The sequence below is a fragment of the Pipistrellus hanaki genome (assembly GCF_964339955.1).
Source record: "Pipistrellus hanaki genome assembly, chromosome: 6".
Lineage (NCBI taxonomy): Eukaryota > Metazoa > Chordata > Mammalia > Chiroptera > Vespertilionidae > Pipistrellus > Pipistrellus hanaki.
This window is the reverse complement of record NC_140508.1, coordinates 27,614,654-27,634,650: the sequence shown is the minus strand read 5'-3', so window position 1 is coordinate 27,634,650 and position 19,997 is coordinate 27,614,654. Positions and strand designations below refer to the sequence as shown.

Sequence of the window (19,997 nt, the reverse complement as noted above, 5' to 3'; positions counted from 1 at the left end):
AGTGGGGGGTGTGCAAGAGGCAGCTGATCGACGACTCTCTCTCATCGATGTTTCTAACTCTCTATCTCTCTCCCTTCCTCTCTGTACAAAAATCAATAAAATATATTAAAAAACAAAATAAAATAAAATTATATATATATGTATTCTTTAACACACACACACACACACACACACACACACACACACACACACACATATATATATATATAATTCACTTATGTAGGCAGAGAAGTCCCACAATCTGCTATCCAATCCTAAAGGCCTTAGAACCGAGGAAGCCAATTGTATGAGTGCAGAAGTAAACTGATGCCCCAATTTAACTAGTTAGACACACCATCATTGGGAGGGCAATTTGCTTTTCTCAGTCTATTCAGGATTCAAATAGTAAACCTCACCAGGAAAAACCCTCACAGTAAAAAATGTCTGTCCAGTACCCGGGTACACTGTGGCCGGGTCAAGTTGACATATGACGTTTTATATTATGAGATAGTGGAATCTGTCCTTTTAAAACAGGTCATATACGCCCTATATTAACTAAATTTCCTATTATAAAAGGTAAACTCTAGAATTTTAATGACAACACAATTACTCTCATTCATTTAAGAGTCCAGTGTGGGTGTATCTGATCTGAAGATGGCTTTTTTCTACCTGATGATTCAGAGACTTAGGCTCTGTTCAGTCTAGTGGCTCCAGTGCCTTTTAGGGTTCCTTTGATGACTATGAAAAGGAAGAAGGAGAAGGAAAAAGACTTGGAAGTGACCCCCATCTCTTTCATTCATGTGCCCTTTGAGAGAACTAGTCATATGATCCTCCAAAAATGAAAGGAGTGTATGAAATATGGCTTATGATTAGGCAGTGACTTTCTAGCAATTCTCTGCACTGTGTAAGGCAAGGTGCAATTCTGGTGGAGAGTTAGCCTCCTCTGCCTTAAGGTCTGCTGAACTGCACAGACCCACTCAGTTGTGTAGAGAGAGAAGAGTCACACCATTATAATACAGTAATCTCTAAGCATAACAGTGACAGTTACCTCTATGCCCTTTAGCTTTCTATGCCCTTTAAATGGATTAGTAATAATTTCACCAGGAAATGTTTTTAAAAGCACTTGGGAATGCTTATATATATAACAAAGAGCCCCTTTATGCTGTTTTTCTTCTTTACTTTAAAAATGGACTTGCAGAATGGATATGATATAAAGTAAGACTCCATTGTATTTGGGATTTATTTATTTTGTCTAAATAATTTCCTTATTTTGTATCTGATATTCTTATTCTCTCTCTCTCTCTCTCTCTCTCTCTCTCTCTCTCTCTCTCTCTCTCTATCTATCTCTCTCCCCTCCCTCTCTCTGTCTACCTCTCTCTCTTTTCTCCTGGCATCTCAGGTTTTTATAATGTACATATTTTGTTTAAAAGTAGCATATGCGCATCATAAACATCAAGCATTTTCTTTAAATAAAAATACATACTTTTTTCTATGTCCTTTAACATAAATACAAGTGTATACAAGTAAGGAAGTTATTAAGAACTAGAAAGTTTATAAGTAAGGGAATTATTAAGCACAGATATAGGCTCTGTTCAGTCTAGTGGCTCCAGTGCCTCTCAAAGGGCACAATGTGCTATTTGTTACCAATATTTAAGTGTCCATTCTCATGGCTCTCAAACTTGAGAATATTTCAGAATTTCCTGGAAGGTTTGTTATAACACATATTTGCTAGATCCTACCCCTCAGTGTTTCTAGTTCAATAGGTTGGTATGAGGCCTAGGAATTTGTATCTCTAGAAAGTTCCCAGGTGATGTTGACACTATTAGTCCAGGTTCCATACTTTGAAGACCACTAATCATTCTATCAGACTATACCAAAAGAGAGAAATGGAAAGGTATTCAATCTAGGCAATTTCTTAAAGATTGCTTTTGTATTAAAAAAATAATGCTGAAAGACACACAGTGCTTAAAACTCAGGTTAATTTAATTCCATAATCATAAACAGAATAACACCAATTTTGGTACATGGAGTCTTCTGTACTTAATTTTGACTGACCCACATAGAGCAACTGTGATTCATCTGACTTAAAATTGAGAACCCAAATAACCTAGGTTGTGAAACACAATAGGTTTTTGTGGTGGGGCCTAAAGGAGGACAAATGAGCTATTCAAGCTATAGCACAGATTAGGGAATAATTTGCTCAGACATGAAGAGAAAAATCACAAAAGGAGAAAAATCACAAAAAAACTTTATGGAAAATCAAGGTAGAATATTTTCACTAAACACAAGTTCAGGTCCTAACTATATAGATTTAAAATTTTTTGTCTAGGGTATTTAGTTTCTTCATACTACGGGGTAAGTAATTCTGAGGAAGATTATATTTAGAGTTTACTTTCATCTAAGCAAGAAGAAATACATTGTGCAATAATAAAAATATGATCTGTCCTCTGGGTGTTCAATGCCTATGTTAAAAGGATTCATGAGTTATTTACTTAGGAAAATTAGATACCCAGGGAGAGTGACCCTGGTCAAAATTTAGACTTTATAAAAGATTATGAAATTCAGTTGTTCTTGACTCTAGAGAATAAAGCAATTAATCAAAACATGGAAAAAGTTACAGTGGGTCCATTTTTGAAAAAGATGGATCCTTCCTGGAATCATATAGGACTTACTTTGAAGGGTGAATAATGATATTTGATAAAAAATGTGATTCTGGAGAGCAGATTCCAAGAAGGCGGTGGATTAAGTGGAAGCTACACTAACATTCTCCCAGGATTAAACTGGAATTACTACTAATACCTAGAAAAATCATCCTGAAAAACCAATTGAAGACTAGCTGTAGAGAATTCTTATAACCGGGAACATAAAGTGGAGACCACATAGAGACTAGTAGGAAGTGCGGAGGCATAAGAGGGCTGGCCCGGTTTCCACAGGCAATAGTTTAAGTTCAGGAGGCATATATCTCGGCTGCTGGGTGGTTCCTGGGATCTAAACCCAAAGCTGGCTCTCCAGCCCAGAACTGAGAAATGTGCCCACATAACAAGGCTGTGATAGGCTGAGGGTTTTGTGTGCCCCTGGGAGAGATGGCTGAAAATGCTGGTACCCTCTTATAGGGCCAACACACAACATTTCATGTGCAGCCATTCAAGTTGGGCTCTGGCAGAGGGAAGGCAGAGTGGCCTGGAGCTGTGTGAGGAGAATTAGCATTTGGTGTCTCTGGGGATAGAGTTTGGAGGGCAGCCACCTGGATTCCTGTTGATTCATTCCCTGTTAATGTAGAGGACATCTTTCTCAGGCAGACCTTTACCATCCAACGTACACCATACACAAGAATAAATTCAAAATGGATAGAAGACTTAAATATAAGTCCTGAAATCATCAAATCTTAGAAGAAAACATGAGCAGCAAAATGTTAGACATCTCACAAAGCAGAATTTTCATAGCTACATAGCTTAGGGCAAGATAAACAAAGGAAATATAAACAAATGGGATTACATCAAACTAAAAAGCTTCTGAACAGCAAGAGAAACCAGTATCAAAATGAAAAGGGAACCCACTGTATGGGAGAACGTATTTGCCAATGATATATCTGATAAGGGGTTAGTTTCCAAAAGAAATAAAGTATTCATGCAACTCAACAAAAATAAAGACAAAATGGGCAAAGGACTTAGACACTTGTCCAAAGTAGATATACAGATGGCCAAGATACATGAAAAAAAAAATGCTCAAAGTCACAGATCATCAGAGAGGTGCAAATTAAAATGACAATGAGGTACCACCTTACATATGCCAGAATGGCTACCATCAATAAATCAATGAACAAGAAATGTTGGCAAGAATGTGGAGGAAAAGGGACCCAGTAGACTGTTGGTGGGAATGCAGACTGGTGCAGCCACCTTGAAAAACAATGTGGTGTTTTCTCAAAAAATTAAAAATGGAACTGCCATTTGACCCAGTGATCCAACTTTGAGGAATATATTCTAGAAATATGAAACATCAATTAGAAACAGATATATATTTATGTTCATAGCAGCATTATTTACAAAAGCTAAGGTCTGAAAACAGCTCAAGTTCCCATAGGTAGCTGAATGGATTAAAAAAAACATACCTGTGGTACAATGGAAAACTATGTAGCTATTAAAAGAAGAATCTCTAACCTTTGAGACAGCATGGAGAATCTAAAGGGTATTGTGCTTAAGTGAAATAAGCCAGTCAGAGAAAGACAGGTATCACATGATCTCACTCATATGTGGAATCTAATGAACAAAGTAAACGGATGATCAAAATCTATTCAGAGACATGTAAGCATGGGACAGACTGATGAATCTCAGAGGCAATAGGGAAGGAGAGGAGACAGACAGGAAGCAATTAACCAAAGAACTTACATGCATAAACCCTGGACACAAACAGTAGTGGGAGGGAGGGTGTAGGAGCGGGGTATAGGAGTTCATACTGGAAAAAGGGGGGACATATGTAATACTTTAAACAATAAAGATAATTAAAATTTTTTTTTTTAAATTCTCTGAGAACATGATCTGAAACAAGCAGATTTCTCACACACCAGACGGTAATATTTAAGTGGCCATGGAAATTAATGACTATTTCTATGACTGTTTTGTCTTTGATGAAAAATTCTAATACAATTATATTTTCCTTAACTATATTTACAAAGGACACATTAAAATGTTGAATGTAATGATTAAAATGAAGGAGAGCATGCAAAGAAATTGTGTCCTGCATTCTACCAATGACAATTTTATCTGGGAGTAATTTAAAAAAAAATTTTTTTAAAGAAAGGAAGCTGGATTAGGTGGTTGAAAATGAAATAAATATTCACCAAAAAGAAAGTGACCTAAAATATAGTGGATATGAGCAATTTTTTCTAAATATGACAAAAATGAACTCTGGGGAATTAGGTAAACTGATGATTTTTATAACTTTTAATTTTTTTGGTAAGAATAATCATTCTTTAAAAGCAGTTGTTTCAGATTATAATCTGACAAAGCTCTAGAGACAACTATTTGCACTTTAGAGTAGATCATATGTACTCATGGCAGTTTTCCAGGAAATGCTAAAAAATCATTTAAAATCTGATTAAGGATAATATGAGATAAAATACCATGTACAGTGATTGTGAAAACTCAGTCTCAAAGGATGTTTATTTATTGGATATATTATAATGCTTAAGGCTGTTTCAAAGAAAATTTAAAAGAAATTAAAAAAGTATACAGAAATATATGAAAAGCCAAAGACAATAATTAATATAAAGTTTTGATTTTAAAAGTAGTATATCTGTGATTCAGGATACTTTTAAGTTTGACATTATTTTCTAAGTTGATTATTTGTAAACTATAGCTGTTTGAATCATGTCCTCTAAACAGACACAAGTGCAAATGGTGGAATGTAAGAGACTTATTTACGTACGGGTCCAGGAGACAATATGAGAGTCAGGGAAACAGGACAGTAAAGGGAAAGAAGCCAACCAAGAGGTCCTACCCTCAACCTGGGACTTTGTTCTGTCCCAAGGCAAGTTTACTGGGCTTTCATGCTCCTGCACCTTTCAGTTATGAGCTATGAGCTCCCTGAGGGAAATGGCCTCCTTAGGTTCTTCTTATGTTCTGTCTGTGCATCTGGGTGAAGTGGCGCCAGGTAGCCATAGATGTCAATTGTTCGGAGGGAAGTAAGCACACTGGGGGATGGGTATCTGGAAAGGGAATTAGCAGGGATCCAGGTGGCCATAGTTTCTTACAGGAGCTTTATGAAAATTTCCCAAGTAACTGGAAAACGGCCCTAAATTCAATGAATATTTTAACACATTTAAAGTATTATACATATACATACACACACACACACACACACACACACATATATATATATATATATATATATATATGTATGTATGTATGTATGTATTGATTTCATAGAGGAAGGAAGAGGGAGAGAGAGATAGAAGTATCAATTATGAGAGAAAAACCATTGACCAGCTGCCTCATGAAAGCCCCAAACTGGTGATTAAGTGTGGAACCTGGGCATGTGCCCTGACTGGGAATTGAACTGTGACCTCCTGGTTCATAGGCCCACACTCAACTACTGAGCCACGCCACCCAAGTGACTCATTTATAGTTTATGATATACATTGTGTGTGTTTGCATTATGTGTAGAGGTTGATCAACAGTTGAATGAAAAGGGGTTTACTTTTGGTGAATATACAGCACATAGGCAGGGCACTGAGGATGATTTGTTGATTGACCCTGTGAGTATTCTTCTCCATAAGATTCATTAAGTACCATACTCCCCATAGACACAGCCAGTCATCCTTATAAATTAGCATTGGAAAAAAAATGATTATATTCCTATTGCCTAGCCAGAAAGCCAAAAATGATATTAAGAAGCAAGTTCTCTTGAAGAGAAAAGAAAAAGACATTCATGCACATTTATCAACTTAAAATATCTAATTTTGGAAGATAGCTTAATTCCTTTTATGTTCAGGACTTTAAGTGAGGTTAAAAGATCATCAAATTCTGGGGTTGCTGCTTTTGCTGCATCCCATAAGTTTTGGTATATTGTTCCTTTTTTTTTTTCCTCTCCATATTTTCTAATTTCCCTTTTGATTTCTTTGACTCATTGGTCATTCAAAAGTGTATTGTTTCATTTCCATAAATCATAGGTTTTAGAACAAAAAAGCTTTAGACTGTCCTTGAGGCACTAATATTTTTTTAAATCTTGTGTTTGCTAGAACACAGCGAGTGCCATGGCAGACCAACATTAAAACATTTGGGTAGAAAAATTTGTGATGCATGTTGGAGTAAATAGGAAAAGGAGGAACATGAGACTATCTGAATGGATATTGCAAAGTGACTATTAGGAAAGGAATGGATAAGTGCCATTATTGTATACCTCAGAAATACTTGACGTCACCAAACACGTCATGACTGTGTGATTAAAGAGAAAAGGAAACACATCAGTTGTCAGCCCAGGTGTCTCATCCACAGGGGTTGAATCAGGACATTTGAAAATAGGCCAAAGAATCTTTAGAATCTCTCCTTGACTTTGTCTATCCTCCTGGGGCCCATATGAAATAGCTGCTTCAGTTTACAGTGATATTGATGCTACTGACAAACACATTAGTCTGAAGAAGACTTTTCATCAACTGTCTTACTATCAGTTCTCAATTGCTTTCAGGGCTCCAATTTAGTTATTTCTTGAATGGATCTAGGCAGCTTATCCGATGTCCTACAACGAATTCTAGCCCTGGTGAATTAGCCTTCTTCAAGGGCAGCTGTTATCTCCAATTAATATCTAGGACACAGGTTCTCAAATTTAAGATTACATGTGAATCACTTTTATCTTAATTGAAATAGATTTCTGGGTCCTACCAGAGATTCTGATTTAGTAGGTCTAGGGTAGGGCCTGAGAATTTGCATTTTTCACATGTTCCTATGTGATGTTGATGCTGATGCTATTGGTTCAGGGACCACGATTTGAGAACCACTGGTCTTTAGAAATTAAAGAATTTAAGCCATGTAGGCAGATTAATGGTATCCTCGAATACTGCATTAAGGTTAAGATTAAGGAGGTAGAAGCAGCTTGTGCTGCCAGGTATAAAAGCTTGGCTGGCTATTCAGCCATAGTAAAGTCTGTATAGTCCATAGATAATATTTTCAATGACTTAAAGGGAAAAACTTGCTAAGTTTAAATCATCTAGTCTTTTCAAGTGGAAATAGCTTATTTGCCTGATTAATTGATATAATTTCCATGTTTCTTTTCAAGAGACCTTTTATGGAAATCGAATTCTGTGCTCATCCAGTTTCCAGCATTTATGAAACTATTTGTCAAATGATGGATGCTGTTTCTAGATAATCTGATTAGCCTGAAATGAAGACTTTTGCTGAGTACAGACTTATAGAAAACTGTGGCAATGTATTCTTTATCATTATAGTTACAATAAAAAAAACACACCTCTGAAACCTTAAACAATACAATGTCATTATTTATTCATAAAAATGCAGTGAATCCCTTCATAAGATGCCTTTTAATAAATAACAACCAAATACTAGGAAATTAAAGCATATTGGTTATAATATCCAATATATTCCTGATATCTGTCCTTTTTAATATATATTTGTCATAGTGATTATGAAACCTTTTCTCTCAGTTTTTATATCAATCAAATAAGGTTAAAGTATAGCCAATTACTATCCTTTTAAATTTCACATGCTTTTCATTCATTATTTTTTTAAAAATTGCAAGAAGCTATTTTCAGATATAATATACTCAGGACTTCGGAAATTGTTCTTCCCACAGTCATAGATGCATCAGGTTATAAGCATAAATGCTATTATAATTGTTTTATTAATTCTATATCTTAATAAAGCTCTGTTGCTATGGATATAATTTTATGCTTAGCCGCATTAACTTTCAACTTCAGCAACTTTCATACTTAGATGAATATATAAAAGTTTCTCAGGGAGCTAGAGAAGAAGGTTAAGAAGGAAGAAATTCGACTATTGCATAACCGGAGGTTGAACTATCTTTCTGTTTATCTACAAAGAAAAAAAATTAACTAGAAATTTGCCAATACAATTTACATTGCCTTTTGGAGACACAGCCGTTGGAAGCTAGCATTGCATTTTTTAAAAATACATTTTTTTAATTGATTTTTTACAGAGAGAAAGGGAGAGAGATAGAGAGTGAGAAACGTCATTCATTTGTCTCCTGCACACCTCCAACTGGGGATGTACCCACAACCAAGGTACATGCCCTTGACCAGTATAGAATCTGGGACCTTTCAGCCAACACTCTATCCGCTGAGCCAAAACAGGGCACTAGCATTGCATTCTATTTATCCAGGTGGCTTTTCTTATACATAAACAAAGACATGTGCTCCTTCTTCCATTTGTATTACTCAGTTAATACTCCTGCTATTTTATCAATACTAAAAAATAATTTTTTAGGGCAAAAATTACATCTGAAAATAAATGAATTATTTTTCTATCCTGTGCCCAGTTTCAGTGATTTGGGACAATTGATATATTTTCTCTGGCACTCAATTTCCTCATCTGAAATATTTTCCAGTTCAAAATTCTATGATTCAGTTATAATAATTGTTTCATGATGGATATGTTTAAGAAAGATAGCAGCATTGCAGTCATTTTTATGCTGAGTTAGAGTGCCAAGCTATATAAATTCATCCCATTCCCTTCTAATTAAATACGTTAGCACTTGGACACAATTGGGGCCCCGTATAAGTTATCTATTGCTGTAGAACAAGGTACTACAAAGACAACACACATTTATTATCTTACAGTTTGAATGGGGCAGGGTTTTACCTGCTTAGGGTCCCCGGAAGGCTGCCTTAAAGGTGTCTGCAAGGCTGCTTTTCATCTGCAGGTGGAGTTCTTCCAACCTCATTCAGGTTGTTGTCACAATTTCGTGCTTTGTCATGGTAAGATGGAGGCCCTTAGCTCCTAGCGGACTTCCCTTTTCATAGGCAATAAACAACATAGTCATCAGGCTAGCATCTCCACTGCTTCAAAACTCTCACTTCTAGATCCTCTCCTGAAAGTTTCATCTCTCTTGAGGTTGAATTTAAGTCATCTAATTGGACCCTAAACCTGCAACATTCCTTCACATTTGCCATCAAGGGTAACATACTGATGGGAGTGAGAGCCCATCATCTCTGCCATATTCAATTGGTTAGGTTATTTAAAAATATATATATATTTTATTGATTTTTTACAGAGAGGAAGGGAGAGGGATAGAGTTAGAAACATAGATCAGCTGCCTCCTGCACAGCTCCTACTGGGGATGTGCCCGCAACCAAGGTACATACCTTTGACTAGAATCGAACCCGGGACCCTTCAGTCCACAGGCTGATGCTCTATCCATTAAGCCAAACCGGTTAGGGCCAATTGGTTAGATTCTTTACCTACCGGTTTTTTGCTTTTCTACTAGGATCTCTTCTCTCTCACTTGGAATTGGAAATATCATAAGCCTCACAATGTATCTGTCTGTAGTTCTCCCTGCTGGCTAAGTGGAGATGTTAGTTTGCTATCTCAGTTGATTTAACAGCCGCCCAATGAGGAAGGCGTTGCTGGCATCTGCATCTCTCTTTGACAAAGTAGCATAGAAGGCACAGACATCTGTGGTGACTTGCTTAATAATGCGTAGATTCCAAATGACAATTCTAAGTTAAGTTTTCTGCCTCCTTGTTCGATGAAATTTGCACTATACTTATGCTAGGTTTGTTTGTTTAAAGAAATTCGGATGTGTTGCTGTTCTCTTTTCTCTGGTGTGATTGTTATTGATAATCTCATTTCCATTGGTGTTTTGTACACTGAGACTCGAGTGCAGATTGTGGAGGGGAAGACAGAAATCAAGGCGAGGGAACAAAGGAAACCAGACCAAGTGAAGCAGAGCACAGGGGTGTTTTATTTGGAAAAGTACCTACACATATTTTTCTCTTCCTAGGAGGTGGGCTAAAGCTAAGAACAATGAGTTGTTTATGCCATCTGCTTCTCTTTAAATTAAATCCCTCCACTGTGAGGACTAGAAGATAGTGCTTTTCAATTTTGAGTATTTTAGGGAGGTTTAACTGTCAGTAAAACATATTAATGTCTTCTACTTTTGGTAAATGGAGATTGAACAACTTATGGATAATCACGCCCCCCCCCCCCCCGCCCACATATACATCCAGCCATTAATATCTTCCTTGTGAAATGTTTATGACTGTAATTGCTGCTCTGATTATATATTGTGTGAATCTGAAGCACGTTATTATACTGGCAGCTAATGGAATTTAGCATTGAAATAGGTATTCTGGAAAAGATTTGAGTTTTGAATTGTATTCTTCCTTGAGGTTGCAGTGCATTTCATGGCTCATGTACCTCACAGTGTGCTTGTAGCTGATGGATTAAAATCTTTCTGCTGAATAGTCAACAGCAGAGTCAATTATAGTCACTCCTTAGCTTGCTTATCTCAATTCTCTCATCACTCATTCAAAATGTCAAAAATAAACTCTTGATTACTGTTGATTCACCTTTATGAGTACTGAGAAAAGGGAAGTTTGTCATTTGTCAACACTTCAATTGGATATATTGTGGGGGGGGGGGTGGGGGAGAGCAGGGCTAGGAGTGTGAACTCCTAAGGATGGGCATTGTGTACCTTGAGAATAAAGGGGGTATGTTAGTTCATTGTTCTTCCATTAGTCCAGCCTTTGTGGACCCCAATACCCTTTCTATTGTGGGATGAGCTTTGAAGTGAGAGAACAAAAAATTTCCTTCTACTGCTTTTCTAAAGACATTATAAAGTAGAATGTAAAGGTTATATAGTACAGCATTTGCAGCAAATGAAACGATTTCAGTGGCTGCTCACATTTCTGAATAACTAGAGACCTTTTACTTGTATAAGGTAAAAATTTGATGCTTATGACACTTTTTAGGAGTTGGTGGCTCTTGTCATTCAATAGTTTTTCTTCAATTTAGTCAAATGAAACTGAAATTGGGCATGCTTTTATATTCAGTAGGTGTCATGTTTTTATTTGACAGTTCTATTATATACAAACAAATGACAGATATAGATTCTTCATACAACATAATATTACATACAAGTAGCATTAGCATCATCTGAGAGCTTATTAGAGATGCAGGTTCTCAGGCTGCCCCTGTCCCCTTGAACGAGAAACTGAATCAGTCAATGTGTATTTTAAGTCTCCCAGGTGACTGTAATGCAGGCTAAGGTCTGAGAAGTATGATCAAACTCATTTTATAGATTATAAAACTGATGCTGGGCATGGTATGATGACTGGATGAATACTTAACTAGGTAATTTTAGGGCCCTTATTCAGACCCCTATTTTTCCTTAAAATCACATGACCTTTGTTTCTTAAACTGGAAAACAGTAATTTGTAAATGAATTGAAAAAGGGACCATTTCCCCACTTTTGAATAGCGTGAGTGCTTTGTTTAAACAGTTTGCACAAGAAAATTAACCTAGAAAAAGTTTTAATGACACAAGTAACAGTTTTGTGGTCCTGTGCATTGGGTTTCTCATTTTCTTTTTAGTGGAGGAGAGAATAGGATGCAGTTAAACCCCAGAGGGGTGGCTGCTGCATGTTAATAGAAGTGGGAGACACTATTTTAATCATCACTTTCTAGCCCAATGAGTCCACAGGCAGATTTCCCACCCGGGTCTTTCCCATGCTACATTACCCACATTGATAGTGCCCCGTGGAGGTTTTCCTGCACACACAGTGTTATACGCTGGCGAGTTTCTCAGTCTTTGTGATATTGAAATGAATCCCTCGGGCAGCTGGCATTAACTACCCCTCTGTGACTTGGGGAATAAGCATTTCCTCTTGAGCAGAAAGTAGAAAACAGCGTTCATTATGTGTAATATAAAAGCTGTATAATGATGCCTGCTAAGATCTAGTTCCATGTGAACTCGATTTGGGCTTTGTGTGTATAAACAAACAAGTAAAATGTACGTCTATTGTTTGTTCAACTGGGAAGCATTTTCTTGAATAGAGAATGTTGCTATAAAATTAGAAAAATGCATTGTGTGTGTGTGTGTGTGTGTGTGTGTGTGTTTGTGTGTTTGTCTATATGTAAAACATCATGCAACATATATGAAAAGTGCATTAAACATAAACATCAGCATTTTATGAATAATTATAAAGCGAACACGCAGTTAACAACCACTGAGTCTAGGAGTGATGGTGCTAACTCTCCAGGCACCTAGGCTGGGTATCCTGAGTTCTTGTAACCTCTCAGTATTTGTTCCTGCTCTTTCCTCTCCTTGGACATCTCCACCCCAAACACAGAATTGTAAGGCTGCAAAATTTCTTCTAATTCTTATAGATTGGCTGAAAAGATGCCATAGCCGTTCATGTCCCATGTCTGCAGTACACTTGAGATGTCTCCTTTAGAGTATAAGAATTGGTTTTTTGCATGGGCATCTCAACACAGGTTTCAGTTCTGTGTGTGTGTGTGTGTGTGTGTGTGTGTGTGTGTGTGTGTGAAAGAGAGAGAGAGAGAGAAAGAGAGAGAGAGAGAGAGAGAGAGAGAGAGAGAGAGAGAGAGAGAGAGAGAGATATGTTTCAATACCTAGCCTGCACCTGACATACTGCAACATTCAGTTGGTTTGAGGGACCAGTCCCTCAAACCCACATCTCCATAATGCACTATCTTGCCCAAAGTTTTGAGTCCCAGTGAGGAAGATGGAAATTCCAGAGTTGTTTATAACTCCTCTATTTTCTTCCATTAGTGCTACCTCCATACTATCACTCTCTTCTTTTTTCCAACCACCGCTCCCTTTGTACTCTCTCCTTTCTCAAATTGCCACTCAGCGTGGTCTTCAAGCTTAGTTCTTATATCTCCTCTTCCAACAAATGTTTTGGTTGATGTTGCTGTGGAGGTAAAGAACCTGGAGCAGAAGCAACATTTCCTCATGTCTGAGGACTTTATTACATTTGCTTAAGTGAAGCCTTGAGTCCAGTGGTTGATACTCTTGTTTTCTAACATTTATAAGGTGATTTTTAATATTGTGGATGGCGTGGCCTTAGGGGAACCATGGCACCCGTTATTTTATCCTGCAAATGCCTTGCTGGCTTGTTGCCTGTCACACCTTGGGGTTTGGGAGGATTCCCACAGAATCGCACACAAATGGGAATCGGTTAAAGAATTTAAAAAAATGGGGAAAAACAGACTAGTTCAGGATGAGCAAAAGAAGAGAGGGCACTGGTTTTTGTCCTCCTTTCAGCCCTCGGAGAGGTGTGCTGTTACATCTCTCTGTGTCATCTCCTGAGACTTTTCTCCACATGGTCAGGGCCCCAGGAATGGAATAATGAATGTTGCCCAGGCCAGTCCCCTTTTGTGTTGCCATTATGCCTTTCCTCTTACTGTTTCTTACTCCTGGATGTCTCCCTGTTTTTCTCCTCCCTACCCCTTTCACCTACAGTGTTCTCCTTCTCTAAGTGTTTATAAAGGTCATGGATACCTCACGGTTCCACTCAAACTTCTGGATCTTTGCTGATGTTGTACCCTCCGACTGGAATAAGACCCCTCTCTCCCCACCTCCCTTCTCCATGCTCAGTCACTCCTCAGGGACTTTTCTCTGAGCTAATAGGGGAAAACTCTTTGCTCTGCTGACCTCCATAGCAGTAAACTTTAAATTGGCATTGACACTTTCTCCTTGATCTTCAGAAAATGCACTTCTTAGTCTTCTATTTGATGGCAAGTCCATCCAGAGAAGCAACCATATATTATGTCTTGTATTTCAGAGTAACTTGTGTATTATAGGTCTTAAAAATGTATAATAAAGGAAAAGATCAAGGTATCAGGTATGTGTGCAAAAGGCTTGAGTAGAGGTGGCTAGGGGAAGCAGATTCATTTTGTTTACCTTGGCCAGGTGAGCTGGGTATTCTGTGAGCTGTTGGGAGGAGCATCATCTTTTATCCTTTCCCACTCACATGGCCTCACTTACACCCAGAGTGACTCTTAGGATTCTTTTTCAACAGGAAAACAGGAAGTCTGGATTCATCAGGACACAGGAATGCCTTACACAATAGATTAGGGGCTTACACCACACATATTATACCCACAACATATATTAGAATATAGTATAGTAACCTGAGTAGTTAGAAGTTCGCTATCTTTTTGTTTCCATTGCAATTCAATAAATTATTAGTATAAGAGAAACAAATATCCCAACTGCTGAGAAATCTTCAGGCAGGTCTCAGGATATTATTTTTTTAAAGTGATATAAATGAAAAGAGATCAAACAAAGAAAAGAAAACAAAGAGATCTATGTGGATGCTTAACAGTTTCACATCTTTGCCTTCCAGGAGACGGAGCTGTTAGATCTCAGCCTTGTCAAGGATGCCAGATGTGGGAAACACGCCAAAGCGCCCAAGGTAGGAAGCGGAGCGTTATGCCCGCACCAGATGCGGCCTTGATTACTTAGCTGTGTCATAGTGTCAATTAATTGCCCCAATTAAAATTTCCTCTGTTGTAGATGTTGTAAAACACAATAAAGCAGTTGATCGTTCCAGAAGCCATGCCCTCAACACTTCCACTTTTGTTAAAAACAAAAACAAAAAACAGAAACATTGAGCAAATATATAGGCAGTTGGCTATGGGGGCTTTTCTTTATTTTTGTTTGAATAAAATAAAAATGCTAACGTTACTGAGGAATTCTAAATAGCTGAAAGGTGTTTGAAATTGCCTGCAAAACTTCTTGAACCTCCTAAGCAGAAGGAATAGTATCTTTGACACAGGATAAACTAGACCTGGTACCTCAAATGCTTTGCAGTTGAAATCATTTCATCGGTTGAGCCCAAAGGCTGTTCGAGTTCTTTCTGCACAGTTACTGGTGAAGACCGGCAGACTTGGGAGCAGTGGTGTGGAATGTCAGTTTGTTTTGGTGTGAAAAACTTACTGAAGGAATATTCAATGCACTTTACTTTTTGAAGGTTGTTTAAACATGCTGAATAAGGGACTTACTTTTTTTTTTAACATAGATTATCTGGTAGGGTATGGCATTATACGTTGATTTACCATTGAATTGGGGTTTCACTGGTTAACAAAATGATGCAGGTTTTGGGTGCATAGTACTATAATACATCACCCTTATACTGCATTGTGTTCACCATCCCAAGTAAAGCTTCCATCCATTACCATTCATCTCCCCCCGCACCCAACCCAATTTTAGTTCTTTAAATACATCTTTTCTAGCACAGAGAGTATTGGCAAATAGGGAAGTACAGATGCCATTCAGTAGCTTTTGCCTCTTTCATGGAAACTGACATAAAACTAGCAATTTTCCATTTGAGTATCTGCCTGCAACTTTTGTTTTATTCTTTAAAAGTCAAAATAGTTTCTTTGAAATCAAAGAGTATTGTTATTTTATCTCTGGCGAAGCAGGAAGACAAAAAAAGTCACCTGTAATTATTCTTCTTCAGATACATAACAGTTGCAGCCTTTACTTGAAAATTTTGCCATAGGGCAAGAACCCAAATACTGCTTTCATTACTGAAAGAGGTTAACAATTCTCTATAGGAAAATATGAGAAAGAAAAATAAGTAAAAATCAAAGTTATTTTCAAGGAAGTTACTATTGGTGTTTCATGTGAAAGCAGTATATTGCTTACATTCATCTCTGGAATTTTAGTAGTTTAGTTTTTCAATTTTGTAACATTAATGGTTTGTTGATGATTCAAAATTGTTCACAGTTTGTAGTGCAGGAAAGAATATTTTTTTCTTCTTCTCCCAACAATATTTCAGCCAAGTTTCTTGTAAGCCTGTTAGAGCTATATTGGTAACATTGTAATAAAGTTTGCCTTTTAATTCAAGTTTATTGGCCTGACTTGAAATTTCATTCTCAATATTTGTTCAAGACGGTTGCCTACACTTTATTTCCCTACCCATAGCCCCAGGCATCATGAGTCCAAGTAAGTTCCTCAGCCACACGGAGAGTTTCTCAGGCTTGAGTCTTTTTAATTGCAGCCCCCGGCATGCCTACCGGTGGTGCTTCATGTATGGATGCGATTTGATAAATGGCTATGGAATGTTGACAAATGAGCAGAGCTGTGCTCAGCTGATAAACTGCTATTAGATCCTAAAATACGTCTCTTGAGGACAGTCTTAGACACTCGGAATACTCTGGCTTTTGCTGCTTTCCCACCAAAGATTGCTTTCTCTGTGGATTTTCCATGTTCTTGGGTCTTCCCCCTTTCGATTTCTTGCTTGTTTTCAAGAACCTCAATAGACTGTCCTATTTTCCAAGCTGGGTTCTGTGGCATATTATGTGTGACCTTCTGGAATCTCAGATTTCTTCCTCATTGGTGAAGTCATGATACTGTTACTAGTAATAATGATAATGATGATGATAGATGAGTATTTTATATCATTGCTATAAGAATTAAATGAAAACAATTCACTAGCAAACCTTTAGCAGAGGAATTCTTAAATTTATCTGTTCCTGGAACATCACACAGCTATTGCTGCATTGGCTGTTGTCATGTTTTCTATTCGACAATCTAAGGGAAAGAGATCTGGAAAACTTCAAAAAAATGTTGATGCCTGTTCTCCACCCAACACATTCTGGTGGTAGAAGAATTTAATTGATATAAGTGTGGCATGCACATCAATTTTGAAAAATAAATTTGCAGCAACATTTGAGCACCCCTGCCTTAACTTATTGCTACTATATAATAAATCCTCACGAAATATTAACCACTCTTATTGGTATTATTGTCGTTACTTTTGTATATATTATTATTAAAAGCTTTATGTTGGATTTACATTTGGTTTTCATTTTGCTCACTTCACTTGGAAAAGTTTGTTATAAAGAGAAATTGGATCAGGGGCTTGGCTGAAATGGGTTTTGTGGATTGACTGGGAAGAAATAAGCTGCTAATCATATCAGTCTAAAAAATCTTTAAGTTTGTAAAAGAAAACCCCAGCTCAACTGGATAAATAAAAACAGAATTTATTAAAAATGATTGGAATGTATTGAAAATTTCAGTGGGCGTGCTGGGTTTAGGTGAAGTTGCATTTAGCTGCTCAAAACATGTCATGAAGGTAGGCATGACTAATCTGGCATCCAGCGTGCTGGAAGGGATGCCTTCTAGCCTGGAGATCCTTCTAGGGGGGCTTCTTCTGCAGGCTACTCTGGCAGATCCTGGCTTCCCCAGCAGCATTTCTATAAGGCAGGAACCAAAGAGAGAGGAGCTCCCTCTGGAGTATTCCAAAATGATTGCAGTATAACCAACTCTCAGAAGGAAGTGCAAGGCACAAGGAGGAAAACTAAATAAGAGAAGACCATGATGTTGACTAGAAGGAAAGCAGTGGGACTGGCAGCGGAGAATTAGAAAGCATAAAGGCATCCGTATGGGGTGAGAAAAGCTTAGAAACTTAGGGCGGAAAGGCAATGTAAAGGAGGACAGATTGCCTAGAAGGCTTACTGTGGGGGCTCCTAGACCATAAAAGAAGACCATTTGTGGAGCAGAAATTATTTATGAAAAGACCCAGGCACCTCGCAAATATTTATCCACGCATTTGTATTATTTTTGTTTTTCACAGCTTCTTATTATATGAAAATTCATGATCTAGTTGAGATGAACTGTTTTCTATGCCTGCTGTGATTTGAAGTAACATTTGTAAGAAATGGAAAAGCTTTCTACGCGTTACTCAGTTAATGGGTTTTAAATGTCAACTCCCAACACAATGCATACAACTCCAGATAGGATTTTCTCTATACAGCCTTTGTTCACGTTACCAATTTTAAAATTTCTCAAATTTAAAAAAAGAAGCTCGGCTGGGGGATTTTTCTCCAAATGTAAAAGCTAAATGTTAAAGACATCTAACTTGTCCTTTGAAAGCTAACATGTATTTTTAATGTTTCCTTTCAAGCTCTCACTCTTTCTTCCTCCCTCTCAGGCTGATGAGGGACAGGTAGAGGTTAAGGTGCTATTGTAATACATCCTGTCTATGCTATAGACCAGTGATTTTCAACCTTTTTCATCTCATGGCACACACAAACTAATTACCAAAATTCTGCAGCACACCCAAAAAATATATTACTTTTTTTTTTTTTTTTTTTTTTTTTTTTTTACCAATCTGAAAAAAAAGTATAATTTTGATTCATTCACATCACACAGCTATTGCTACATTGGCTGTTGTCATGTTTTATTTGACAGTCTACGGGAAAAGAGCTCAGTGACCCTGACTAAATAGTCAGGTATTGCATGTTTGAAAATTTTATGCCACATATTGGTTAAGAATCACTGCTGTAAACACATGTTTTCTAGATCTTCATTTCAAAAGGATCTTTGCTGTTTAAAAAGAGAGTTTATCACTATTGTTTCTGATCTACTAATGGTTCCAGATCAATTTAGTGGCTCATGTGTAGAATTGATCAAATAGAATATGCCTGACTAGAATGAAAAATATCAGTGTCTTATGTAGAGGAAGGTGTTTTGTGAAATTTTTTTTTCATGTACTTGAGTGTGTGTTCTAGGTCACACAGAGCACAAAGTGTACTGTTTTGCTATTGCCCATGTCAGAAAGGTTGCAGAAATGCTGCTGGCAAAGATAGTTCCTTTATCTTCAGAATTCCTAGGAAGTATTTCAACTCTAGATGTATTGAAAGTAGATGGGAATGAAAAAGGCTAGATATGGACTCATTGTCAGCTCTGCCATTAAAGAGGTTAAGAAAGTTGTTCTTTAATTTTGTGCCTCTACTTTCTCATCTATGAAATGGGGATGGGGAGGTACATGATGGCAGGTGTATGCATTCTGTTGACGCTGGGTTCCAACTAAAATGAGAAGTTAATCAAGTCAAGGCACTCCATCTTATAGATTATAAAACTCATGTCCAGCAGGTTTACCTTAGTCTTAGCAAAGCAGGTGAACTTAAAAAATCGGGTCACATTCTAAGCAAGGTAAGGAGTTATACAAACAAACAAAAAAAAGAAAGAACAAAAGGCTCCTTGAAAGTAATTCTAGGGTGGCTTAGAGGCTCTTCCAGTTTTTAGTCCATGAAGCTAAATGCTGCCGACATTCAGCTCTCAATGCATGCAGCAATATCACTGAAGGATAGTTCTGTAGTTTTACTTTCAAACTGTGTTTGGACAAAGAAAACTGCTTCATATGCTTAGCTGATAATTAATCAGTGCATTTTATTCGTAAAAGAAAGCTTCTTTCAGATGTGTGATGTCCCTTTGGATACAGGTTCCTTACAAATATCCAGGTCACAGTTAAAATCGAGGCGACATATAGTGTCACCAGAATCACATAAGAAGATTAAAGTAAAATGAAATATTAAAAATTGATCAGGTTCTATTTTCCTAAGTCCTATATGGAAATGATGGCTGTTCATTCTTTATTGATCTGACAAAGGGCCAGGCACTGTTCTGGGCACTGGGAAAATACCAATGAACAAAAAAGACACACAACTCTGCTCTAACTATTTTGGATTGGTGGTGAGCTGGGAGACTGGCTTTCAAAAAAAATAAAATAAA

At 37.4% G+C, this 19,997-nt stretch overlaps 1 protein-coding gene across 2 annotated transcripts in view; it reads left to right on the top strand.

The window, feature by feature from the left end:
* PLCB1 (phospholipase C beta 1) overlaps nt 1-19,997 on the top strand; it is a 609,995-nt gene that overhangs the window by 199,449 nt on the left and 390,549 nt on the right. For both annotated transcript variants that reach the window (XM_084887439.1, XM_084887438.1), the window contains exon 3: nt 14,821-14,889. In XM_084887439.1, coding sequence (XP_084743565.1) covers nt 14,821-14,889 — 69 coding nt within the window. The remainder of the gene's footprint in view (nt 1-14,820; nt 14,890-19,997) is intronic.